This window comes from Mytilus edulis, chromosome 2, assembly GCF_963676685.1.
Source record: "Mytilus edulis chromosome 2, xbMytEdul2.2, whole genome shotgun sequence".
In the NCBI taxonomy this organism is placed as follows: domain Eukaryota; kingdom Metazoa; phylum Mollusca; class Bivalvia; order Mytilida; family Mytilidae; genus Mytilus; species Mytilus edulis.
Genome location: NC_092345.1, coordinates 29,997,343 through 30,015,822, shown reverse-complemented (window position 1 = coordinate 30,015,822; position 18,480 = coordinate 29,997,343). Strand labels below are relative to the sequence as shown.

At 33.0% G+C, this 18,480-nt stretch overlaps 1 protein-coding gene across 3 annotated transcripts; it reads left to right on the top strand.

Annotated features, from left to right (window-relative positions):
- The first annotated feature begins 1,472 nt into the window (after window positions 1-1,472).
- Window positions 1,473-17,489, top strand: LOC139511918 (flavin-containing monooxygenase 5-like). Of its 3 annotated transcripts, none has more exons than XM_071299077.1 (7): window positions 1,473-1,548; window positions 5,205-5,319; window positions 6,315-6,529; window positions 10,740-11,039; window positions 12,205-12,759; window positions 13,594-13,759; window positions 17,017-17,489. In XM_071299077.1, the coding sequence occupies exons 1-7, from the start codon at window positions 1,528-1,530 to the stop codon at window positions 17,295-17,297; spliced, it is 1,653 nt and encodes a 550-aa protein (XP_071155178.1). In that variant the 5' UTR covers window positions 1,473-1,527; the 3' UTR covers window positions 17,298-17,489. The 3 variants fall into 3 exon arrangements, with proteins under 3 accessions (XP_071155178.1, XP_071155180.1, XP_071155179.1); XM_071299079.1 differs by lacking the exon at window positions 1,473-1,548 and adding an exon at window positions 4,028-4,126; XM_071299078.1 differs by lacking the exon at window positions 1,473-1,548 and adding an exon at window positions 4,169-4,274.
- The last annotated feature ends 991 nt before the right edge of the window (window positions 17,490-18,480 follow it).

Genomic DNA, 18,480 nt, shown 5'->3' with positions numbered 1-18,480 from the left:
TAAAACGACAGTTACTAGACTGCAAATGTTAATCTTTTGCAATTTTTTACTCCTATTAGTTCTTACAGTTGGCATATTTGGAAAGGTACACATAAAATGGTCCACACATAGAAAAAATTCTTGCATTGTGGGTACACAATCGAATGAAATTGAAAGTCTTCTAATATAGCAGAAGGTCATTGCCATGGTATCGGTATCACTGCCTGATATTTGGTTTAGATAGACACTAAGCTGGGTTATCACTTGAACCAGATGTATAAAGCAGAATATTGAAATAAACTGGAAATGAATATTTTGTCTCACGTTTGGATGTCTTGTAAAGACAGCAAAGCAGTAAACATTTACAATAAAAGCAAAACACTGTAAAGCTCCATTAATTGACTTCTGTACAATGCTTATCGGTTCAAAATCAATGGTAAAATTTCTAGATTTGTTCAAAAACATAAAAACATGTCATCCATCATTTGATAAACCAAAGAAATAATCAGGCAAAATCTTTATTATCAAGCTCTAAATCTCTAGAAACAAATAAAAAATTCTTATGGTTTTTTTTGGTCAATATATTGTGATGTAACATATATAATTGATACTTTCAAAATCTGCTTATGGTAATTGGTTTGTGTGATTCTAGCTTTAAATGCAGACTAATCTTCGGATCTATCAAGAATCATTTGAAATGAAAGAAATAACATCCAACTCTTCCTAGATGAATACTAGTTATAAGACAAATTCGTTTGAATTGACTAATGTTTATAATATCAAAGTCTTCATTGGTGGTCATCAAAGTAAAATATGAAAGATATATGAATAGTTCTACTTGATTCAATCTATTTGATTTTTTATTTAGAAAAAGGTATCAAAGTCATTTGATATAACGATGGTATGTCTGCTGTATTAGAATAATTAAAGATAATCTTAAAAAGGGCACAAGAAAATTTGGATATTTTGGTTATGATTTTGTAAACCATATAAATTCGCATAAAACAATTGTTCCAATTTTTAAGAAATAACATGAAACATTATTTTGCCTTAAAGACAATATTTTGATGCGAAGCGAATAAAACTCATGCGTTGTTTCAAAAGGAAATGAAAATCTGCCACCTCATCCAAGTTTACACATATTTTTTGTAGGTAATACCATGCAGAATGTTAGATATGATCTACAACCTACGAAAGCTTTTTATAAATTGATTCATTTGCTCGTGAATTGCAGAGTAAGGACAACCCATGGGAACACTGAGGAAATTGACGGGTTTTTTTTAATGATAGATTGAAATTTTGTCGTCCAATGGAATAATACGCGATAACTGACTATCATCTGATATGTCATCAAAACCGACAAAGGTTACGTCAAAACTATACACAACAATAAAATGATAACCATAACATTTGTTCATACACCTAAAACCTTGACCATAAATGATTACTTTATATCATTAAAACGGAAATGTATGTATCATTAAAACGGAAATGTATGTACAAAGAACATATTATAGTTTTTTACGATAAATCTATGGAGTAAAAAATATGAAATTTGTTGATTTTAAGGTAAATTAATAATCTTTTTTTAATTCGTCGATTTCATGTGCTTCCTATACAAATGTAGGGGTTCCTCAAATCATCATCTAAAAATCCTGTGTTATGTCCACACAAACTAACAAACATGTTAATCCTGTCACATATTATATGTGCCAGTGCCAAATAAAAACGAGGATCAGTGGTTGTCGTTGTTTTAAGTCTGTCATATGTGTTTTTGGTAAATTATTTTGTTATAAATTAGCTTATAGAATTGATTTTCTCGTTTTAACTGACTATAAAAGAGGGACGAAAGATACCAAAGGGACAGTCAAACTAATAAATCTAAAACAAACTGACAACGCCATGGCTAAAACTGAAAAAGACAAACAAACAACAGCACACACGTCACAACATAGAAAACTAAAGAATAAACAACACGAACCCCACCAAAAAACTAGGAGTGATCTCAGGTGCTCCAGAAGGGTAAGCAGATCCTGCTCCACATGCGGCACCCGTCGTGTTGCTTATGTGATAACAAATCCGGTAAATAGTCTAATTCGGTAGGTCACATTCAGGAAAGGGCAGGGGATTGTAGTTAAGACGTAAGGAACATATCCGATATCATTTGTGATACGGTTATTCCATAACGGTCAACCAACTCGTGATGGCGTCCGTAAAATTTACGAAGGGATGATTTCAACTTCACCATTTGGAACTCTTGGTTTAATAGCTTCCTTGTGAGCAGCAACCCTCTATCAAGAAAATCATGATAGGAAATGCAAGCACGGGAATATCGTATCAATTGGGAGATATATACCCCGTATGCAGGTGCTGCTGGAATGTTGCTACTTAGAAATGGAAAGTTCACAATTGGACAGCTGAAATCATCTCTTTTGTCGTAAAGTTTTGTTTTCAACCGACCCTCATTGTCAATTTCTAGATGTAAGTCAAGATATGAGGCCGACTTAACTGTATCTGTAGTATCCTTTATCTCTAGCTCGATTGGATAGATGCGTTCCACATAGTCACCAGATTTTGAATTATTTAGTGAAAGAACATCATCTATATAGCGAAAAGTAGAGTTAAAGGATAGTTTATAAACGGTATTAGTTTTTTTTCATTGTTGAATACCGTGCGGATGACTATATTTTTATATATTTAGCCCCTTTACAACGAAATTTGTTTTACATGCACACGTATAAAAAATGCAGTTTTTATCCAGACAATCATAGGTTTGAACGTTGTTTTCAATTTAGACTTGTAGATATATCTTTCAAATATCGTTTCGGTCCTTAACATCATTGAAGAGACATTTATTGTCGAAATCCGGGTTGGGTGTACAAATTTTTGCACCTCATGTTTGTCACCTATTACATCTTTGCCGAAAGTTTATTGTTTTCTGTTTGGTATTAATTTATTATTAAGATCCATTTTGTTACATCTATGGTTACATCAACCTACTAGGCAATCGCCAATGGCAGTCAGCAGGGTTTAACGGAACTTCAGTTATTCGTCCAGTTAGTCAAATGCGATTTGTTAAAATATACTTTTTCACTTTTTTGGGGACTTTTGGAAAATGTTGTTTGTGCTGTATTTAGACCCTTCTACAACGCAATCTGTTTTACATGCACACGTATAAAAATTGCGGTTTTTATCCAATGCAATCATAGGTTTGAACGTGGTTTCCAATTTAGATTGGTATGATAATTATGTATATACAATGTACTATTTTATTGTGAAACTAGTCCTTTACAACGGCGGTAAGTGCCAGAGGGGTACTGACACCTGCGTCATAAAAACCCACATCAAAGTGTTTACAAACAACATTATTATGATTGTAATAAAAATGGTACAAGATACGTGCAAATATTTAAAAGTTTAATAAATACATTAACGCTAAGATATCATAATACATTAATGGTTATTTCGTATAAAAGTACATTACAGTAACACATTCAAATTCATATATAATTGGAAATGTTTCGTCCATAAAATGTCAAAAACTTTAACCATGAAACTAAAACCGTTCTCACACAGTTCAAGATATAATACATTGGAAATTTTATCATATTGAGTATTATATATATATATATAAATTTAGTGGATAATTGTCCCATTGGAAGTCATTTCTTACTATACAAATCCTTGTTTAATATATATTTGATATGAGTATTTGCGTACTTCAAGTCTTAAATCTTTCATATCACTATACTATATGGTTATCTCAATAATTAAATAAACGGTACCAATTTTCTTGCACCAGATGCGCATTTCGACAATACATGTCTCTTCAGTGATGCTCGTGGCCAAAATATTTGAAATCCAAAGTTTATATAAAAGATGAAGAGCTATAATCCAAAAGGTCCAAAAAGTATAGCCAAATCCGTGAAAGAAATCAGAGCTTTGCAATAAACTATTTCCAAATGAGACTGCAGTATAACGCAATAACTAGTAGTCTCGATTATCCAGACGCTCCGTGTGCATATGTAGAACGATAACTCTGGTGCATCGAGACTATTTAACTAGTTAAAGGTCAACAATATGATTTTATAAATTTAGCCTCTGTTTGGAACGATTATCGTTAAACTATACGCTGAGCGGATACCAGGTAAGTCATCACATATTTAGCTTTATGAAGTCTGAATTCACATGTTTTCTACAGTTATCCTGCTCTGATCTACATTGAGATCATCCTGAGAAAAGTGCTTTTGATATTTTATCCAAAACATATTGATGTCCTTCATTGTCCGTGCAAGGTAAACAATTAAACAGTTCGAGTATTTTATCTCTTATATATGGCCTCATTACAATCTTTAATTTTATGAATGATAAACTGATAAAGGAAAAAATATAAAATATATAAAAGTGAACCCTCATGTTTGTTTACGTTGCATTGGGTGGTTTAGATTTAGGCCCTCTATGTCCATTTCTAGTTTTCTTAGACTAAATTATCAATTCAAACAAGTGGATGAAAATGCTTTCAACCTAAACTTAGATTTTCTCAGTCGGGATTTTCTAGCTGCATTGAAGACCCATTAGTGGCCTTTGCATGTTATTTGCTTTTTAGTCGGGTTGTTGTCTCTTTGACACATTCCCTATTTCCATTATCAATAAATTTTAATAGAGTTTAGAATATATAGCAAAGTACGTTCCAGATGCGGATTTAGGGGGAGGGCAGGGAGAAATTTTGTTAATTATATAGGGAATCACTGAAGTATGACAGGAACGGGTCCCCTCTTAGGCAGTCGCAGTGGGCCCCCACTTATTTCTAAATCCGCCACTGCGCTCGACCAATGAAATTTTAGGATTTGGTGTTTCTTATTTGATATCTTACTTGTGAAGAATAAATGAAATTATGTTCTTAATAAGGGATTAACCTATTGTTTGGGATAACGCTATCGCTCGTACTTAATCATGAAGAAAGGAAAACTACGATTAATGTTTACATATTTAGAGTACAGGTTTTAAAAAGCTGTATGTTTTATATGTAACAAGTGGTGAGACTTTAATAACGTATTTTGTCTTGTCTTTGTATACTTCTAACAGTTAAATACGTAGATAACTATTTTTTTTATTTTTTTTATTGTATTCGAAAAAGTGATAATGCAAAAAGAAAAAGAAAAATATCAAAGAACAAAAAATTTAAAATTTAAAATTATCAACATCGCTTTTATATGGTATTACAGACAATAAAGATGAGGGTTGCGGTAATTGGAGCAGGAGCCAGTGGATTAACTGCTATAAAGTGTTGTATAGACGAAGGACTAGAGCCAGTATGCTTTGAAAGGTCAAATGATATAGGTATTAAACTGAGGACTTTTATCAACATCAATTGTTATAAATTACTTATTAGTTTTGAATTAGTAATAAGGTGGTTGATATATCAGAGAACGTTTGGTTTTATTGATTTTAATTAGCGTCCCCCTTTCTGAAATTACTTCGGAGGTTCATTAATTCTATCACATTATGTTCTATCTGCTTTGTTGTAGCATCCCAAAGTTGTTGTTTTATGTATTGATAAACATCTTATTTAGTTTACACATTTTTTTTAAAACTCTTAGACTATATAACAGTCGCACTCGATCCTTATTAAATTTCAAGCTTTAAACAATGAATTTATGTAGATATTAGATTAGAGCTTAAAATATAAGAAATATCCTTGATTAATTGATGTTCTACCCTTTAGTGTGTTTAAATTACATTATGATGCCCTAATTGCAAAAAAGAAAGAAAGAAAAAAATCATAATTCTTTGGAAGCATAAATTGACCTTTTTAATAATAAGACCTTTAAAATAGTTCTTTTTGGTGAAGTCAGAGACATAAGTTAAAAATGTTTCGATATCTAGTGAAGTTGAAATCAACCATTCGAAAATGTAACTGTGTGTGTGTTTTGTGCACCGATGTTTGCCTTTACGTTGTTTTTCGTGTTTACCCATGTCATTGTCAATTTGTTTTTGACCTGTGAGTTAGAGTGATATTTTTTAATCTTTTGCCTCTCTTTTAACGAATTTTGGCTTTCATGTAGCCTTTGTCCGTTTACATTTCTTGACTTGTAGGTCTTAGAAAAAAACATTTACCCGAGACATGTACGGTCTTCTTGAAGACACATATCTACCCATTCGTACATTTTTTTCGCACTTTTTGTACTTCCTTCATCGCGGTATGCGATAAAGTTAAGCAAAAACAAACGCTTAGAATACTAAGTATAGCATATTTTTGTTATCGTTAAATATCGAATACACGAGATCAAAAGGCCAAAATATTATACCAGTATTATAATTCTTTTTTCAAATAGGTGGGCTATGGAGGTATTCAGATGAGGTCGTAGAGGGTCAGTCATGCGTAATGAAATCAACTGTTATAAACACTAGTAAAGAGATAATGTGTTTCAGCGATTTCCCAATACCATCAGAGTATCCAATGTATATGCATAATACTTATGTGCAGAAGTACTTCAACCTGTATGCTGACAAGTTTAACCTACGAAAGTACATACGGTTTGAAACGGAGGTGATATATTTAGAGGATTATATAGTATTTAATTATATGGCTTATTTGAAATGTTTAGGACGGTTCAGAAAGCTTCGAGTTGTATGTAGAATAACATAGTATATGTTGAGGATGATCGACTAAAAATACTCCGAACAATATATAATCGGCCAATTTTTTCGAATATGTTATAAAACATATTTCCAAACTATTTACATGTAGATGTCATAAAAAGATTCTTATCTAGTTTGATCCTTATTGTAAAAGTGCACGTAATATACACACACATTTGAGTATTTGTATTTTTATACTCATTATACAAACAACATACTACATAAAAGACTAGTGACTGAACAGGAAGAACCAAAACAAATACTTGGTGTGATTTCAGCTGCTTCGATAGGGTAATATTAATCAGATCCTCCTCTATTAGTGGCACTCCTATCTACCTACCTACGTTTACCTACGTTCGTTATGAACGCAGGCGCTGATGCTCCTCTATGTTCATCTCTATCGTGTCTTCAACTGTAGTGTCTTCTTTTCCGGTTTCTCTAATTATGTGTTTTCCATACTCAATTGCATAGTCTTATTTCATAGGATGATCTTTCCAGTAAGTGTCTAGTCTGTTTTCGAATGATTTCACTTTAGTTATTGTTACAATATGAAATGACAAGCTGTTCCATGCGTCTACTATTCTGTTTGTGAAAAAGTGTTTACGCACATCTAATATACATCTTTGTTTGTTAATTTTGAATTTATGTCCTCTCGTTGAACTGTTGTTTAGAGTAAACAAGTCGGAAGTTGCTTCACTATCATATATTTCAGCAAGTATTTTGAATGTTTCTACATACTGGTCTAAACTTTAGTGTTGTCAATTTCAGTATTTGTAGTCGTTCTATATAATTTTTGTCAATTTAAAAGTATGATAGCATCTTAGTAGCTAGTCTCTGGACATTTTGTAATGATTCAATGTCGTGTTTCTACTACAAAATACGTTGATAGATAATATTTAAAGTCATTACTGAGATATCACACAATAGCAGATTTGTAATGACCTTTAATCTAACTTAACAATTCAGACAATTAAAAGTTATAAATGGCACAAAAACGCGACACTATACACTTATGCAACATCAACAGAAACCTATTTTGTCTCTCATAATTTTTGCATATCAAGGTTGACATATGCACAGAGACTAAATGTAAATAAAGGCAGATTTCTGTATACGAAAATGAGAATATCCCTCAATCTCCTTAAACTATGTTAGTACCTTGTTGCACATGTGTTATAGCATCAGTTCTACTTGTAGAGCAGGAACTGTTTTTTCCTTTCGATGTGTCCCGAATTTTGGTGGGGTTCCTGATGTTCAATGTTTAGTTTTTTTTGTCTTGTGTATGAGGACTGTAATGTGTTGCTTGTTTCTTTTTTCTTTTCTTCATCTTGACATAGTTTAATCGGTTCTCTTCAACTTTCGACTTTTAAACTTGACCTTATTTTTTTCAACCGGTATACTATGCATCGATGAACACCAGAATAAGATTGAGAATGGAGATGGGGAATGTCTCAAAGAGACAACAACCCGACCATAGAACAGACAACAGCAGAACGTCACCAACAGGTCTTCAATGCAGCGAGAAATTCCCGCACCCGGAGGAGTCCTTCAGCTGGCCCCTAAACAAAAATATATACTAGTTCAGTGATAATGAACGCCATACTAACTAAACTCCAAATTGTACACAAAAAACTAAAATTAAAAATAATACAAGACTTACGAAGGCCAAAGGCTCCTGAGTTGGGACAGGCGCAAAAATGCGGCGGGGTTAAACATGTTTATGAGATCTCAATCCTACCCTTATACCTTAAGCCAATGTAGAAAACTAAACGCATAACAAAACGCACATTAAAATTCAGTTCAAGAGAAGTCCGAGTCTGATTTCGGAAGATGTAATCAAAGAAAATAAACAAAATGAGCAGACAATAATACATAAATAAACAAACTAATAGCAGCTAACTGACATGCCAGCTCCGGACTTCAATTAAACTTATTGAAAGATTATGTCGTCATCATATGAATATCAGGCACAATACTTTCTGTTAGGGGTTGAGTATATTACTATCATAACATATGAGACGAACATAACCCGTGTCATGCCAACAACTGGTTTTTGAATAAATGTGTTTAGTTCCGATGCAAAGAACCTAGAAGTGAATCAATATTAACGCCAAAATATGCAATCTTTCATGACCTGACAACAGTATCGTAACTATATCCCTTCTTAATAAGTCTATTTAAAGATTTTGTTAGATTCTGAAGTGAAAACTAATATTTTTGTGCTTAATAAAGAATATTTCCATAAAAAATTGGATGTGAAATACCTGAACGTAAAAGAAGTGTGCATGTTGAGCTATATTAACGAATAATGTCCTTATACCGATGATAAAATTTAGTAAATGTTTTGACTAGTTTGTGATATCGACAACCCTGGTGTAATAATTTTTCAGTAATACATAAATTTCTCTCGTGAAAATCTAAAGCATTGTTACATACACAAGCGAATCGTACAAGTTGAGATATATAAACACCGTAAGATGGTGACAAGGGGACGTCACCATCTAAAAATGGATAATTAACGATAGAAAATGAAAAATCATCTCTTTTATCATAAATTTTAGTATTAAGATTTCCGTTAATGATATAGATATCAAGATCGAGGAAAGGGCAGCAGTCATTGTTAGTATTAGCTTTATTTAAAGTAAGTTCAACAGGATTAATTTCTTTATCATACATTTAGTAGTAAATACAGTAGTTTTGAATATTTGATAAAAAGCCTGCTGTTTAATCCATATCGCGCAACTTTGATGCGCACCCTTTATCATACCCTTTATCACACCCCTACCCTTTATCGCACCCTTTATCACTTGCACAAATCGGCATAAAAACCACCGCTTCGGTTTGAAATCAATTTGACGTTTGCGTATCCAACATTCTATTGCCGAGATATTCATATCGAGTGTTTGTCTTAATGAGATGCTTTATTAAATTTAAATTCAGCCCATCATTTTTAGTTTCCTCGTAAATATTTAGATTTTTCGTTCAGGACACTTGACAATTTTTCACCCAAACTCCAAGTTTGCAGATAAAATAAAGAATAAAGGACTTTGATTTGATGTGTGAGCTTTGACGAGAATAAACTATGGTTACTCAAGATTAGTTAGGTCAATAAGTTTTTATTACGACAATAGTATTCAGTGAGTTAAAATGAGGTTTGTCTCATCCGTTTTTTTACTGAATTTTCACGGTCACGTGACTCTATTGTTGCTGATAAACTTGGGGTCAAACCGTGACCTGCTTTCCAACTGTTATCACACCCCTACTATTTTTTTTATGACGTCATTGTTTGGAATGTGACGTCACAAACGTCAAATTTACATATTTCTGACACACGAAATATAACTATAAAAAGAATTCATGAAATACCATACAAAACAAACAAAAAATTAAAATTAACAAAACATTTTTTAAACAACAGCACGCAAATTGTGAGGTAACCCAGGTGCCTCAGATGAGTAATTGAGCAGTTCTTTTTAAGCTTTCAAAACAAGACAAAAGTAGAACTGAAGGTAACCCAGGTGGTAGGGAGAGAAAGCAGTTCATATGTACAAGTACTATCCTGTTGAAACATATGATAAAGCGTATAAAACATGGCAAAATCCGTATCACATGCCGTATCACCCTCGACCAATATCATCCCTCGGGCCTAAAGACCCTCTGGCTGATATTAGTATCGGGATGATTCGGCATATGATACGGATTTTGCCATGTATTATTCTCTCGTTAGTATACATACTGAAGTCGTCATTATTGAGAGCCAAAATATCATCCAAATATCTAAAAGTATTATTAAATGTGTGTATTAGATGTTGTTTCGATGGGTCTTTGCTGATATTTGTCATAAATTGTAACTCATAGCAATACAAAAACAGGTCCGCAATAAGTGGTGCACAGTTAGTCCCCATTGGAATTCCGATAACCTGACGATATACGGAATCTCCAAAGCAAACCAGAAGTTCACATTCATCTTTTTATAATTTATCAGTTATTCAGTCATTTTATTAAATGACATGAGACATTTGAAAGTCTAGTTAATGAAAATCGAAGATGCATTTAAACCATATGTGCAGTATTATCAAAATGTATATGGAAAATTTTATGGTTTTCTTTGTATACAGGTCTTAAGTGTGAGCAAACATGCAGATTTCGCACAATCCGGTCAGTGGGTAATCAAATTAAAAGACAAGAAAAGTACTAAAGTAAGAGAAGACATCTTTGATGCAGTTATTGTCTGCAGTGGTCACCACGCGGAAAAGAATGTACCTGATTTTCCAGGACTATCAAACTTCAAAGGAAAAGTTATTCACAGTCATGACTACAGACACCAAGCTGGGTTTGAAGATAAAAGAATTGTAGTGATTGGAATTGGCAATTCAGGAGGCGACATGGCAGTAGAACTTAGTCGGGTTGCTTCACAGGTAAAATTTCGACGTGGCGGTAGAACTTATAGTCGGATTTCTTTACAGGTTTAATTGCGACATGGCGATACAATTTAGTGGGATTGCTTCACATGTAAAATTGCGACATTGAAGTATTACTTGTCGGATTGCTTCACAGGTAAAATTGCGACATGGCGGTAGAATTTAGTCTGATGGATTCACATGTAAAATTGCAACATGGCAGTAGAACATGATCAGATTGTCTCACAGGTTAAATTGAGACACGGCGGTAAACTTGATCAGATTGTCTTACCGGTTAAATGGCGACATGGCGGTAGAAATTGATCAGTTGTCTCACAGAAACATGTACATTGCGACATGGCGGTAGAACTTGATCAGATTGTATCAAAGGTACATGTAAATTGCGACATGGTGGTAGAACTTAGCCGAATGACTTCACAGGTTAAATTAAGATATCGATAGAACATAGGCGGTTTGCTTCACATGTAGAAATTTGACATTGCGGTAGGATTTAGTCCGATTGCTTCACAAGTAACATGGCACTAGAGCTAAGTCAGATCGATTCACAGATGAAATTATGACATGGCGGTAGAACTAAGTCGGATTGATTCACGGGAAAATTTGCGGCATGGCGGTAGTACTAAGTCAGCTTGCCTCACAGGTGAAATATACATGGCGGTAGCACTTACAGAAGTCGGATTGCTTCACATGAAAATTGCGATACTAAGTCAGATATACTCACAGGTGAAATTGTCACATGGAGGTAGAACTTAGTCGGATTGCTTTACGGTTAAAATTGCGATATTGCAGAAGAACTAAGTCAGATTTACTCACAGGTGAAATTGTGACATGGAGGTAGAACTTAGTCGGATTGCTTTACGGTTAAAATTGCGACATGGTGATATAATTAAGTCGGATTGCTTCAAAGGGAAAAGTTCTTTAGAATTGTCGAGTGAAGCATGTTAAGATTTACATGTATCATCAAAGTATGTTCAGTCCATACATATCTTTTAAAGTTTAAAAGTTTACCCTTCTTTATCCAAACCTTTTTATGTTTCATGTCTGCTAAAACTGAATGTTAGAATATTCATATTTAATGTTTTCAATATATAATTTATTAAACAAAAAGAATGAAATAAGAGATTTTAACAAGTTCTTCAGAATATTTTTTAATATCCTTCAGGTTTTTATTAGTACAAGACGTGGAAGTTGGGTTTTTAACAGAATAGCTGATAACGGTATGCCTGTAGACATGATTGTTCTTAAACGGTCTGTGTTGAAAATAAGGAAGCTTTTACCTCCGTCTTTTTTCGACAATATGATGGAGAATCAAGTAAATAAAAGATTTGACCATTCAACCTACTGCCTAAAACCTAAGCATCGTATTACTGCTCAGCATCCAACGATAAACGACGACATTCCGAACAGACTTGCATCCGGGACTTTGAAGGCAAAACCAGACATCAAAACGTTCACAGAAAATGGAGTAATATTTGATGATAGCACCAAAGAGGAGAATATTGATGTCGTTGTCTTGGCAACAGGCTACATATTTGGGTTTCCTTTCTTGGATAAATCTGTTCTTGATGTCAAACAAAACCATGTGGAACTTTTTAAATATGTGTTTCCTCCAAAACTGGAACAGTCTACTTTATGTGTAATAGGGTGTATACAGCCAATAGCGGCGTTGATGCCGATATCCGAGTTACAGTGTAGATTAGCCACACGTGTTTTTCAGGTAATACATAACTGTTAATACAAAGCTTAATTTTAACTATTTTATAACATTATCGTGATTCTGATATGAAAAAGTGTCATTTAAAGAAAAAGAAAATGTGCTAAATTAATTGGTTTTGAAGCACAAATCTAAATTTACTGTCACCAAGATCGACTCTTCGTTGAGTCCAAAGATGTATATATAAGTACGGAAACATACAGTTGAATCAGGGATATTTACCAAACAGAAAAAGCATTTAGAGATTTATTAAATATATGAAATGATGCATCCAAAATTGAAATAAATCAGTCAGGACCGTTCAGTAGTACTTAAAGTACAATTTCGATTGGCCGCCATTGAATGGAAAACAATGGTTTCCTATACTATTAATAAACTTTCGTCTCAATAGAAAACATTTACGAAATAGCAGAGCAAAAGAGATGCTTTTGAAAACGTCATTGATCGTCATTGATTGTGTCAAACTGTGAAAAATTTGGGCCATCCACCACTGACATAAGTCATTGAACTCGATTAGTGGATTGATTGTTGGTTGCCTAGCGTCTGGTGACATTGAACTCTATATTTGGGGGTATTGATACTGACCATCAAACCGTATAATACAAGAGATTGGCACTACATTCAATGACCATATACTCTACTGGCAGTTCATACGACTCTCATATTTTTTTACTACTAAAGTATTTTTCTCATGCAGACTTTTCCTATTTGCTAACAAAAAGCACGCTAAAACGTTCATATAACTGAATTGATTACGTCATGTAACTGAATTGATTACATCATATACACTGTTACTTGATCAGTTAACGATAAGTCTTTACTTTTTTTTTAAACCAGGGAAAAGTTAAACTTCCATGCTACGACGAAATGATGACAGACATTAAAAACAAAGAATTAGCAATGCAACTGAAATATGTACAAACTCAAAGACATACCATTCAAGTCGATTATATCGACTATATGGATGAGCTGGCTACATTAAATGGATGTCTCCCTGATCTCAGTAAGTTCTTATGAAGTTCATGAAAAAGTTGTAATCGCATCTTGTTACTTTAAATTTATCAATCTATTTTTCATCTTTAAGACATACACTCAGTGTTGAAATCAACTATGGTTATTATTAAGCAGGATAAAAAATGAAGCCATTATACGTTTATCTCATTTAATGTGGCATAAATATCTCCATCCATTTAATTCGAAAAAGCATATAACAATCGCTTTAGATCTTAAATGAAATGTGCAAAATTTCGAGAGAAGTATGGATATCATGTGTTAGACTATACGTTTTGATATAGAAAAACAATGTGTTTTGTCATATTTACGGCTGTATTTTACAAAAAAAAAAGATTTGTTGTAAGATTCACATTTTTTTAAACTTTGCCACATAAGGGGAAGTAACTCAGATAATGAACTTATAAGTGAATGTGCTGTAAATTTTCCTACTTAATGGTGTAGCAAGAAAACGAGTCCGGTGATTCCATTTTTTTCTATTTCTTATCTGAAAGCAAATTATTCTATGGTGTAGCTTTATTACACAACATTGGGGTTTCCATGCATATTCTTTACAAAATATGACAAGTTTGACAACCAGTAGCATGAAAAATCAAAGTGCTTGGTAGCACTTAAAGGTAAAGATTGCGTTAATTTATCAGTGGAAGAGTACAATTAAATTTATTATACCTTACATATACTACAACCAATTCTATTGTATAACACCTTATCACGTGACATGGAATAATTCAGATAATTTTCATTTAATTGCAAGGGAGGACGAATAACCCATTAAATTTACACCAGCGGTGAATAACCCTATTATTCACCGGTGAATAACCTTTTAAGTGTCTATATTTGGACTCGAGTTACCTCCCATGATAATGACGTCACAGACGTTAATAAACTATATGGCAGCGTTCACGTTACACTGACAGCTCATCGAGAAACGAGGAAATAAGGCTTTGGAAGTGAATAGAGTGCCAGCAGCACTGAGATGATATCTCTCACCGAGTAACGGTCCTTTCCAGGGCCATCAATAGTTTACAAAAAAAATCTACCTTTGAGGCTTTGTTGTACATTCGAGAAATTCTAAAACAAAATGTTTTTCAAACGTCAGCTTGTGTTTGTTATGTAAAAATATAGTATTTACTGTAAGTGTACAAAATGCCCTTCAACTGTTAGTTCGGTATAATAAATCAATTGTGGCCCTTTAGAATCGATGAATATCCAAAATTGTCAACCCTTAAAAGTTATTTCACTTCGGGCTGCGCCCTCATTGAAATAACCTTCTCGTGTTGACAATTTTTGATATTCACCTTTTCAACGGGCCATAATTGTATAATTGCATTTTATAAAGATTTAACAATTATTCTGGGAAAAGGAAAGTAATTCAAATAAATAATGATGACTTTAAACAATAACATCATTTATATTTTTTGGAAAAGATATATTTGATTCCTACACCTTGTAAAAGTTATATGTAATTTGCATGACAAGTGTATTAACATCATTTTGTGACTTGAATATCTGAGCATATATTGCATTGATAAATTTCTGGAACTGTCATGAATAGGATGTATAATAATAGAATGTTATGATCAATGCACTATATTCTGTGTATCAATGAGGTAGTGATAAGCCTGTGAAGATTTAGATATCAAGTCAGTAACATAAGGTTAATTTGATTGTATTTAATGCAATCTTTACCCAAAAAAAAACCTGGTGACCCGTACTGAAAAAAAGCATGTCGGATTGATATCAACTACATTTTGACAAAATTAATTATTAAAAAAATATTGGATTTTGATTAAGTCCTCGTCTACCTTAATGACTTTGAAGTTTTCTTTTGCATTTCACTAGGAATTCTCATAACCTTATATATATATATATATATATATATATATATATATATATATATATATATATATATATATATATAATCAAACATCACTATACTGTAAACTAATACTCAGTCTGCATTGCTAGTATGTTGAGGCAATACTATATACATGAGTAGTTCCATCGTTCCCTTGGTTTCATAGCAAAGAAGTCGTATTGTTTTGAGGTCACAAAAAGTTTCACGAATTTGTTTTTTCAAAGCAAGTTCAGACTGATGAAGTACGTACATATCAACATTTATTATGTTTTCTAACTTTAGTTGACCTCAACCAAAAGTTATAAAACGTGTACACAATGCTTAGTACCACAAAAAACAGATCAACAGTTCGAATTTTGGTAGCATCTATGTTGCCGTTCCGGAGTTACAGGTATAATGTCCCTTTATCTATACTTTTAAATGAGAACACCCAATTGTATCGTTTCTTCTCCTTCCACAAAAAAAACTAACCATCATGCATATGTGTCCTATAGGTACCATGCATAGTAGCATTTGTCATCCTTGCTTATGATTATTAAGTTTGGGTTACTTGGGAGTAAAATGAAATAAAGGAGTCCGGATATTGTTTCCGTCATCGGACGTACTTTTCAGTCCTAAACAAGACTTTCGTTTAGGACTGGTTTAAAATTACACATAATTTTCAGTTTACTCAGGAATAAATAAGGTGTATTTGTTATTTATTATCAATTTCAAGTTTACAATCCACCGGCGAAAATAATTGAAATTAACGGAAAACAAAAAATGACGGACTTTGGAAAAAAAAGGGGGATGGCTAAAAAATTGTCATCTATCCAAGTACCTATGCCTTTTGATCACTTTCCTGAAATATCCGGTGATAAAATCTTTTACAAAACTTCATCCTACAACAGTTTATATACTTTCAATCACATTCTAAATGCTCGCGATTACGCGGGAGTGTTCTAGTAACATTTAAATGCAAGCAGGGGCATCAATATTTGCAGCATGAACACATTCTCCATTTATTGTTTTGATTTTATTTTGTAAACGTGGGCTTTATTGCCAACCAGTACTTCAAGTAGAAGATTTCTATATTATGTAACTCCCATGAGCTTTGATTTTAAGATTTGATTGTCCTTTGGTTATATTGGACGTACATACGCGTACGTAACTGTTTTCTGTTTCTAATCGTGAGTCAAACCTGAAACCTTTTAGAACGTGGGCTTCATTGCCGACCAAAACTTCAAGTAGAAGATTTCTATATTATGTAACTCCCATGAGCTTTGATTTTAAGATGTGATTGTCCTTTGGTTATATTGCACGTACATACGCGTTTTCTGCTTCTAATCGTGAGTCAAACCTTTAACCTTTAGACATAACTTTTTACATTTATTATTTATTATCTATTACAGAGTCATTACTATGGTCAGATCCTATATTAGCTCTGAACTGTTACTTTGGACCATGTACGCCATATCAATATAGGTTAAACGGACCATGTAAATGGAGTGGAGCTAGACAAGCGATCTTGACACAATGGGACAGGACATTTGCGTCCCTGAAAACGAGGCCGTTGGGATCTACAGAACCAACATCACAAAAGAAATTTCTGATCTTTTACTTCGTACTTGCTGTTGTATTTTGTTTTTTTTATACAGTATATAATTTTTATGTAAAATTTGATGATCTATGATTTGAAATATGTGTAACATGTGAATAATCTATGCAGATTTATTTTATTCAATTGTTCCAGAATGTAAATACGTTGTCATTGCTGTCTTCAGTGTATAGCGATTCCAGTTGGGTAATATATCAAAGACTGTTTGTCGGATATATATAATTATGTATATAAAAATATACTTTAATGAAATCGATAGAAAATTGCTGGAATTGAATTTGTATAGTTATTTCTAACTTATGCGATGTGCTGGTATATAATATTGGAATCCTGCACAGTGGTGTATCCAGCAATTTCCATAAAGAGGGGGGGAATGACTACCAATTGTGATCCCCTAAATAATCAATTATTTTTTTTATCCCCAAAAAATCTCTATAAAAACGCCTCTGATGCACGAATACGCAAAATTCGTAAAATATATTCTTGATTTAGTATCATATTGACACTATTGTTATTCCTTCACATAACATACACACTGGGGTAAAGCTGATGACCGTAACTGCATTCACGGTCATCCCAAGATGTCGGATGAAAAATTAGGTCAGTTTCTGTATTGTCTGTTAAAGTGTTTCTATATCATTTTCTTTACAAATCATACATTGAAACGATGTAAATTTATAAAAGAATCACTCGGAAATCACTAATTACTTCCGAGAAATGTGCATGAAACGGGAAATTCGATTTGAAAAAATCGTTCAGATGACCGTAAATCATAATCAAAATATTTTCAAGATGACCGTAACATAAAACAAGGATGACCGTGATTGGTAAAAAGATGACCGTAACTTGTAAAGGATGACCGTAATTTGTAAAGACTGACTGTAATTTATATAGAACGATCGTAACTTTTATATGATGACCATCAATTCTAAGAAATATCCGTATTGTATTCAAAGCTTTTTTGTTGAGTTTGTCGATATCAATAGGGGATCGGTTAGCGGATATAAATATGTTTCATAAAAAAAATTTTAAACTATAATATAATTGGCCGTATTTTGGATTTATGACAATGATAGTAAATTGCATATTTCTCGTAAATAATGAAATATTTTAATATTGATAACGACGTTAAAATTTTAACACAAATTGACAGCGATACGACGAAAATTTGAAGAAACATGAATGTGTCCCTAGTACACGGATGCCTCATCTACACTATCATTTTCTCTGTTTATTGGACTGTGAAAATGGGATAAAA